The sequence below is a fragment of the Protobothrops mucrosquamatus genome, unplaced genomic scaffold, assembly GCF_001527695.2.
Source record: "Protobothrops mucrosquamatus isolate PMUCROS unplaced genomic scaffold, P.Mucros_1.0 scaffold4299, whole genome shotgun sequence".
NCBI classification, from domain to species: Eukaryota; Metazoa; Chordata; class Lepidosauria; order Squamata; family Viperidae; genus Protobothrops; species Protobothrops mucrosquamatus.
In genome coordinates this window covers 49,767-58,785 of record NW_015390213.1, presented here as the reverse complement: position 1 = coordinate 58,785, position 9,019 = coordinate 49,767, and the positions used below count along the sequence as shown (strand labels likewise).

The following is a 9,019-nucleotide window of genomic DNA, read 5'->3' as shown; positions in this document are numbered from 1 at the left end:
ATAATAATAATAATAATAATAATAATAATAATAATAAAGTTGGAAGGGACCTTGGAGGTCATCTAGTCCAACCCCCTGCTCAGGCAGGAAACCCTATACCATTTCAGACAAATGGCTGTCCAGTCTCTTCTTAAAAACTTCCAGTGTTGGAGCATTCACCGCTTCTGGAGGCAGGTTGTTCCACTGGTTAATTATTCTAACTGTCAGGAAGTTTCTCCTTAGTTCTAGATTGCTTCTCTCCTTGATTAGTTTCCATCCGTTGCTTCTTGTCCTGCCTTCAGGCGCTTTGGAGAATAGCTTGACTCCCTCTTCTTTGGGGCAGCCCCTGAGATATTGGAACACTGCCATCATGATCCCCCCTTGTCCTTCTCTTCATTAAACTAGACATACCCAATTCCAGCAGCTGTTCCTTATATGCTTTAGCCTCCAGTCCCCTAATCATCTTTGTTGCTCTTCTCTGTACTCTTTCTAGAGTCTCAACATCTTTTTTACATCTTGGTGACCAAAACTGGAGGCAGTATTCCAAGCGTGGCCTTACTAAGGCATTGTAAAGTGGTATTAATACTTCACATGATCTTGGTATAACATATTTAGGTTAATCCATTTCTACAATGCATCTATATAGATCCAGATCCTGTTTTTAAGCTTTACTGAGTTAGTTCTAGGTTGCTTCTCTCCTTGATTAGTTTCCACCCGTTGCTTCTTGTCCTGCCTTCAGGCGCCTTGGAAAATAGCTTGACTCCCTCTTCTTTGGGGCAGCCCCTGAGATATTGGAAGACTGCTATCATGTCCCCCCTCGTCCTTCTCTTCATTAAACTAGACATACCCAATTCCAGCAGCCTTTCCTTATATACTTTGGCCTCCAGTCCAGACCATAATCCAATTTAATTCTTGAATAAACATATTATTAGCACTTCGGGTACCCCTTCTAAAACACACATAATATTCCAACAATAACATTCTAACATTTCCAGATATATTCTGTTTCTTAGTCTAATAAGTCATTGATTAGTACCAGTTTTTCTCTTATCACAAAGTTCAGTACTTCTTGATTATAAGAACAAATACCGTTTTGTGGGGGCCACAAAGACATCTTCAGCAAAACCGGCAGGAGATCTTCTTCCCATCTAGTGCCACAAGAGAGAGACATTGCATCTGGGGTAGCTTTTAGGTGGACCTCATGGCTCCCTCAGCCAAGCCCTCAGAGGAGAATTGCTCACAAAGGGAGGTTGCCTGGCTAATTATTACCTCTCCCTGACCAGGAGGACTCTCAAAGGAAATGTCCTCTGCCCTTTGCATGGTACCATCCTCCTTTTGTAGAGCACCAACTGGGTGACATCAAGATGTTCTAACACAGTTCAGGAGTCACCTCTACTTTGGAGCCAAATCTTGTGGAAGTTGCTCACTCCTAGTCTTGGTGTCCAGACCAGCTTGGTGGCCATTCCTCCTTCTCTCCTGCCAACTTCCGTTCATTTATCTCCTACATTTCAGGTGACCTCACTCAAGAGTTCAGCCATGTGTTTCAAAATGGGGACCTGCCTGAAGATCAAGGACAGCTATTGCTTCAAGAAATGGCCAGTTGACTATTCCTGGGATGAGGACAGAAAAAGTACCAGCAGTGAGGAGAACAGCAGCAGTCACAGGAACTCTCTGCCAGGTGTGGCCACAGCTGTCCAGGATGGAGAGGTGAAGAAGGTCAAAATTAGCATCCTCCACCAAATGAAGCGGGCGTCCAGCGCCTGGATCAGGTACACCTTGGCTCACACTGTCGGCCGCTGGCTGCTTTATCCTGGTTCGGTCTGTCTCTTGAATAAAGTCCCGCTGAAGCTGCTGGTGAACGGGAGGACCCGCCTGATGGAGGACTTTCATGGGAAGCGGGCCAAGCTGGTGGCTTGTGATGGGAACAAGATTGACACCATGTTTGTGGACCGGCGAGGAAATAACTCTGGGAAGCTGGGAACGCAGCTGGTGATAAGCTGCGAAGGGAACGGCAGCTTTTACGAAGTGGGGTGCTTCATTACCCCGTTGAAGGTTGGGTATTCCGTCCTGGGATGGAACCATCCTGGCTTCGCCAGGAGCTCAGGGAAGCCGTATCCCCAGAACGACATCAACGCCATGGACGTGGTCATCCGGTACGCCGTGCACCGTCTGAATTTCAACCTAGGGGACATTGCTATCTACGGTTACTCCTTGGGGAGCTACACCGCTACCTGGGCTGCCATGGCTTACCCAGAGTTGGGAGCCCTGGTTCTCGATGCCTCCTTTGATAGCTTGCTCCCTTTGGCCGCCAAGATGGTAGCTAAGCAGGCGAGGAAACTGGTGCTCCGGACGATCAACGAGCACTTTAACCTCAACGTGGCGGATATGTTGCACCGCTATCAAGGGCCGGTGCTCCTCATCAGGAGGACCTTTGATGAAATCACCAGCACCCAGTTCCACCTGGAGAACCACCTTCCCATGATCCAGACCAACCGCGCCAACGAGCTCCTCCTGCAGATCTTAAGGTGCCGTTATCCTAACATCATCTCCGGGGTGGAGGACGTGGTCCACCAATTGCTCACTGCCGACTGCCCTCGCGTGGAACACTTCATCTACTACCACTTCTACCGGGTTGATGACAACTGGTGTCTGGATCAACTGAAGACCTATCGGTCCATCCTTGGAAGTAAGGCTGAATTCCCGTGGAAAGTCGGGAGCGACTTAACGTCGGCAAAGAAAAAGCACCTGGCTTTGTTCCTGGCCAAGAAACATCTGAAGAACGTGGAGATCACCCACGGGAGAACTTTACCCCCGGAAGAATTTGAGCTGCCCTGGAAGCTCTAGCTAGGCTGGCAGATGGTGGTTTGATAGCAGAGTACGAGAGAGAAATAAAAGCTAGGATACATCATTGTCTATTGTTGCTCTGAGATGTTTGTCTAAGGATGAAGAACGTATGACTCAAAGGTGGACAGGAAGTCAACGTTCTGCTTCTCAAAGAGCTGAGGAAGGGACCGGCTGGGTCCACCCAGGAGATTTAACCATGACAGGTAAAGATCTACTGATGTCATGTGCACCAAACCTGGTTAACGATAAGCTTGGCTGGTTGGGGTGACAGTGGTTTTTGCTTTATGATTCATTGTTTTGTCTAAACTCAGCCAATGGAGTCACTTCATAATCAGGGGAAGCACATTGGGAAAATGCAGCTTTAGCACAGCTAATCCTTGACTTATGACTACAGCTGAGCCCAACATTTCCCTTGCTAAACAAGACAGTTGTTAAGAGAGCTTTGCTCCGTATTACAACATTTCCTTCCCCCTGTTGTTAAGTGAATCACTGCACTTTTTCACACATACAACCGTTGCAGCATCTCCACGGTCAGCTGATCAAAATTCAAACACTTGGCAACTGGCATGTACTTAAGACGGTTGCAGCGTCCCCCGGGGTCACGTGATCCCCTTTTGCGACCTTCAGACAAGCAAAGTCAATGGGGAAGACGACTCCCTTCACAACCGTGTTGCCAACTTAATAACTGAAGGGATAACAACTCTGGCAAGGAGAAATGGGGCAAAACTCACGACGACTGTCTCACTTACCAACCGAAATTTTGGGCTCAGTTGTGGTCGTATGTCAGGGACTACCCTTGCAGAGCAAAAGCGCTCCTGTTGGAATTTAGAAATCGTGTGAAAATATAGGGGCTCTTAAGACGCAGTAATCCTTTCCATGCTCTGAAACAGACAGACCTCATTCGCTTTCTTGAACATTCTTCATCTTCCTCAGAACTTTGTGGGACAAAAAACAAAAAACATCGGTAGCCCCCCAAATTCCAGCCGCTCTGAGCCTTGAATTGGTTGCGTTTCCTCCCAGAATTCACCAGTCAGCGTATCAAGTTGTCAAGTTTGAAAATCCTTGTGCCAGACACTTAGTCCTCATTAAGTGGGGCCCACAGCAGCCAGTTGGAGAAGAGCCACTGGTGCTGTACACATAGGGACCATTTTAATACATTTAATTGAATGTGATGACATCCTGGCACCTATTTTAGTGCTTACCTTTTTCAGGATCCATCTTTCAAATTTTAAATTAGCTGGTGTGGTGGAATGTGGTCTGGATTCCCAGGAGGGAGGGGCTGCATTGCAGAGTAATGAGAGACAGTGAAGCTTAGGTGCAGGTAGTCTTTGACTTACAACCATGATTCAGCCCCAAATTTCTGTTGCTAAATGAGACAGTTGTGGGTTTTGCCCCATTTTATGACTTGCCACAGTTGTAAAGTGAACCACTGCACGTAACACATTTGTTAAGTGACTCTGGCTTCCCCATTGGCTTTGCTTGTCAGAGGGTCACAAAAAGGGGATCATGTGACCCCCCACGACACTGCAACCATCATAAATATGAGTTGGTTGCCAAGCATTCAAATTTTGATCACGTGACCCTGGGGATGCTGCAATGGTCATAAATGTGAAAAATGGCCATAGGTTCCTTTTTTAAGTGCTGCTGTAACTTCAAACTGTCACTAAATGAATTGCTGTAAGTGAATTGCTGTAGCTGGTGTGGTGGAATGTAATCTGGATTCCCAGAAGGGAGGGGCTGCATTCCAGAGGACCAAGAGACAGCCAAGTTTAGATAGTTTGTTGGGAGGAAGAGGTTCTAGGCAGCTCCTCCATAGCAACTCACTGCGCCATCACAGCCCACCAAGAGCTGTGGTTAGAACGCGGTATTGCAGGCTGACCCTGCAATACATTGGTTAGAACGCGGTATTGCAGGCTGACCCTGCTCACTGTCAGCAGTTCGATCCTTACCGGCTCAAGGTCGACTCAGCCTTCCGTCCTTCCGAGGTCAGTAAAATGAGGACCCAGATAGTTGGAGGCAAGAGGCTGACTCTGTAAACCGCTTAGAGAAGGCTTCAAAGCATCGTGAAGCGGTATATAAGTGCTCTTGCTAATTCTCAGAGGATATCTTTCGTTATGCAATTAAAGGTAGTCCTCCACTTACAACAATTCACTTAGTGACCGTTCCAAGTTACAAGGGCACTGAAAAAAGTGACTTATGACTGTTTTCACACTTACAACCGCTGTTCAGTTGATCAAAATTGGGACGCTTTGCAACTGCTTCATATTTATGACCGTTGCAGTGTTTCCCGGGGTTATGTGATCCCCTTTTGCTACCTTTTGGCAAGCAAAGTCAACAGGAAAGCCAGGTTCACTTAACCACCATGTTAGTATCTTAACAATGGCAGCGATTCACTTAACAACTGTGACAAGAAAGGTTTTAAAAGGGGGCAAAACTCACTTAGCAACTGACTCTTTGGCAACAGAAGTTTTTGAGATCAATTGTGGTCATATGTCAAAGATAAACTATACTCCGCTTGAGTTTGGCAAGATTCTGTCTATAGGCGAGGAACAAAAATGGAAATTGCTCAGAAGAAATTCTATACCAGTGATGGTGAACCTTTTAGAGACCGAGTGCCCAAACTGCAACCCAAAACCCACTTATTTATCGCAAAGTGCCAGGGCCACATCAGCATTGTGGTGCCCTGAGGGGGGGCAGGAATGCACCTCTGAATGCTGCTTCTGGCACGCAAAAACCAGGGGCGTAAAAATGGGCCACCATGCTGCAAGGCGCAAAAACAGCCACCGCGGGGCCACAGGATGCCACAAGGCACTGCACCACGCAAGAACGGGACAGGGCTAGTGAGTATCGCGCAGGCACTAGCCCCGCCCTATTTGCAGCGCGTGCATGCTTGCGGCCCCATGCGCGCATGTAAAATGCTTCCCCCTCCCTTTTCCTCCAGTCCACCAATCGACAATGGTTGGTGACCTCTGCTCTACCACCTCTACTCAAGCTTGCTAGTCGGCCGCTTCGCCTCCTTTGTGCTGGGCGGGGCTCCTGCTCCGGGCAGCAATGGTGGCCTGATGGACTTGCTGCTGGCGGCGGTGACGCGCGTGCCAACAGAGAGGGCTCTGAGTGCCACCTCTGGCACGCATGCCAAAGGTTCACCACTACTGTTCTATACCGTATGTCTGTTTTTGTTCTCGGGGCCTGACGTCTGTCAGCCTAGATATTTCCAAAAAGCAACCTCTTTTTTCCCCCCAGATCTCCTTCCATCCCACTTAGTCCTTCTTTAGTTCTCCAAACATGCAACCTCTTTTTAGCAAGATTTCTGAACTGGTTTTATTGCCAAGGAATTGGGATTGGTGTAAAGGCTGCTCCCTTTGATCTCGGAGTAGGAAACTGGCACTGTCTCGCCAGCCCTCCAGCCTCATTTCTTCAACCCTAGAGATCAATGAGAAGGATACACCAGGTTGGCGTTTTGCCCAGTGCCAACCCTCCAGGCAGAATAACAGAATAGCAAATAACAGGACTGGAAGTGAACTTGGAGGTCTTCTAGTCCAACCCCCTGCTCAGACAAATGGTTATCCAATCTCTTCTTGAAAACCTCCAGTGTTGGAGAACTCACAACTTCTGGAGGCAGGTTGTTCCACTGATTATTTGTTCTCCCTCTCAGGAAGTTTCTCCTTAGTTCCAGATTGCTTCTCTCCTTGATTAGTTTCCACCCGTTGCTTCTTATCCTGCCTTCAGGCGCTTTGGAGAATAGCTTGACTTCCTCTTCTTTGGGGCAGCCCTGAGATACTGGAAGACGCTTATCATGTCACCTTCTTTTCATTAAACTAGACATACCCAATTCCAGCAACTGTTCTTCATATGTTTTAGCCTCCAGTCCCCTGATCATCTTTGTTGCTCTTCTCTGCACTCTTTCTAGAGTCTCAACATCTTTTTTACATCGTGGTGACTAAAACTGGATGTCGTATTCCAAGTGTGGCCTTACCAAGGCATTGTAAAGTGGTATTAACACTTCACATGATCTTGATTCTATCCCTCTGTTAATGCAGCCTAGCACTGTGTTGGCTTTTTTGGCAGCTGCAGCACACGGCTGGCTCATATTTAAGTGATTGTCCACTAGGACTCCAAGATCCCTCTTGCAGTTACTACAACTGAGACAGGTTGAATCTATTTTATACCTGGAGGACATTCTCCTCCACCACCATCCATCATGGTCCTCTGGACCTTCTGTAAACAAAGCTCCTTCAGCCCTGTTCAGGCAGTGGCCCTTGCTTGATTTGGGAGTTGTTTGAGTTCACAAAGGGGGCTGATGTCACCCATTATTATGCTGTTCTTGTGGGAGGGGATGCTGAACCACCCTTGGACCAGCCTGGGCATGGGTTCAACAAGGCCACAGAGATGTCCTTCTAAAGCCAGCACCATGCAGCTATGAAGGAAGTGGTCCAGCCAAGAAGGTCTTACTTCTGAGACATCAGAAATATCCAAGTGGGGGTCCTTGCCTTGCCCCCCCTCCGTTTTTTTTAAAAAAATTACTTTATGCAGCTCCTAGAAAATAAGCATCATCTCCCTATGTGTGTCTTCTGTTTTCCCAAAGCTCTAGCCCGAGTTTTTAAGGCCTATTTTACGGCCAGTTATCACTTTGATTTCGCTAACTGGCCAGTGGAATTTCGATGGGATGAAGCAGGAGGCAGCGGCTTTCCAGCAACTCACAGCGACAACGGCAAATCCCGTAGGCACCCTATCCTCAAGGCTGTGCCAGGAGCTTGTCCCCCAGAACTGGCATTTGAGGCAGGGCCTTATGGACATCGGAGTAGCCAATGGAACCTGATCAGCAGTCTAAAACAGCTGCCCAGTCGAGTTGCCAGCTACATCATGGCTCACTCCTTAGGCCGGTGGTTGCTGTACCCAGGATCCGTCTTCCTTTTGAACCAAGCCCTGCTCCCGATCCTGGCCAAGGGTCAGACTCGTCTCTTGCAAGAGTATAACGGGAGACGGGCGAAGCTGGTAGCCCGGGATGGGAATAAGATCGACACCATGTTTGTGGACAGGAGAACCAAGTTGAACGTCCCTGGAACAGAACGGGGGAACCGTCTCGTGATCTGCTGCGAGGGGAACGTCAGTTTTTATCAGTGGGGCTGCCTGTTCACCCCCTTGAAGACAGGCTACTCGGTGTTGGGATGGAATCACCCTGGCTTTGCTGGAAGCACCGGCCAACCGTACCCGAAGAACGATGCCAACGCGGTGGACGTGGTGATGAGGTACGCCATGCTCCGTCTGGGCTTCCAGGTGGAGGACATTGTGATGTACGGGTGGTCCTTGGGGGGATATTCTGCCACCTGCGCTGCCGTGTCCTACCCAACGCTGGGTGCATTGGTTCTGGATGCCACTTTTGACGATCTGCTCCCCTTGGCTTTGAACGTCATGCCCAAGAGTTGGAATAAGCTGGTGGTCCGGACGGTGAAGGAACACTTCAACCTCAACGTAGGGGAACAGCTGTGCAAGTACTGTGGCCCCGTCTTGCTCATTCGCAGGACCAAGGATGAGGTCATCAGCACCTGCCCGGTGGGTCTGGAGGACCAGATAGCCAACCTCCGATGCAACAGGGCCAACGAGCTCCTGATCCAGTTGCTGGAGCATCGTTACCCGTGTGTCATGTCCCAGGAAGGACGGGAAGCGGTCCACGACTGGCTGAGAGCCTTCAACGCCAAGCAGGGAGCAGCCCTCTACCGGCACTACCAAGTGAATGACGATTGGTGCACGAAGGAGCTTCAGAGTTACAAGTCCAGCCTGGGGCTGAAGGACCACTTCCCGTGGCAGGTTGGGAAGTACAGCCAGTGCAGGGAGAAGCAACAGTTGGCCGTGTTCTTGGCCAAGAAGCATCTGAAGAACGTGGAGGCCACCCACTGGTCTCTTCTGAAGCCCGACGACTTCCAAATGCCATGGCGATTATAGCAGGAAGAGGAGAAGGTGGACACTGAATGGAGAAAAGAGGAAGAGACAGACAGACAGACAGACAAAGAGAAGGTCTTGGAGAATCTGATCGTGTGTCTCTGTTGTCTTTGGGTGATGTGCCTTTTTTCCCAAGTAGGGATCCTTCAGAGCTGCTGGATCGTCCCCATCATCTATGGCAGGACGAAAGCTATGGGCCACCATAACGTATGGGTCCCCCGCAGAGAACGAGCATGGTGGTCCAATAATCTGGATT

The 9,019-nt window shown here is 48.9% G+C and overlaps 2 protein-coding genes across 2 annotated transcripts; both read left to right on the top strand.

Annotated features, from left to right (window-relative positions):
• The first annotated feature begins 1,515 nt into the window (after positions 1 to 1,515).
• LOC107298814 (protein ABHD16B-like) lies at positions 1,516 to 2,823 on the top strand. The gene has a single exon (XM_015828176.2). It carries the CDS (start codon positions 1,516 to 1,518, stop codon positions 2,821 to 2,823), a length of 1,308 nt encoding a protein of 435 aa, XP_015683662.2.
• Positions 2,824 to 7,383: 4,560 nt separating this feature from the next.
• On the top strand, positions 7,384 to 8,766 carry ABHD16B (abhydrolase domain containing 16B). The gene has a single exon (XM_029286620.1). It carries the CDS (start codon positions 7,384 to 7,386, stop codon positions 8,764 to 8,766), a length of 1,383 nt encoding a protein of 460 aa, XP_029142453.1.
• Positions 8,767 to 9,019: the final 253 nt, after the last annotated feature.

Coding starts and splice junctions, on each gene's coding strand:
- ABHD16B (XM_029286620.1), top strand. CDS start 7,384: ATGTGTGTCTTCTGTTTTCCCAAAGCTCTAGCCCGAGTTTTTAAGGCC.
- LOC107298814 (XM_015828176.2), top strand. CDS start 1,516: ATGTGTTTCAAAATGGGGACCTGCCTGAAGATCAAGGACAGCTATTGC.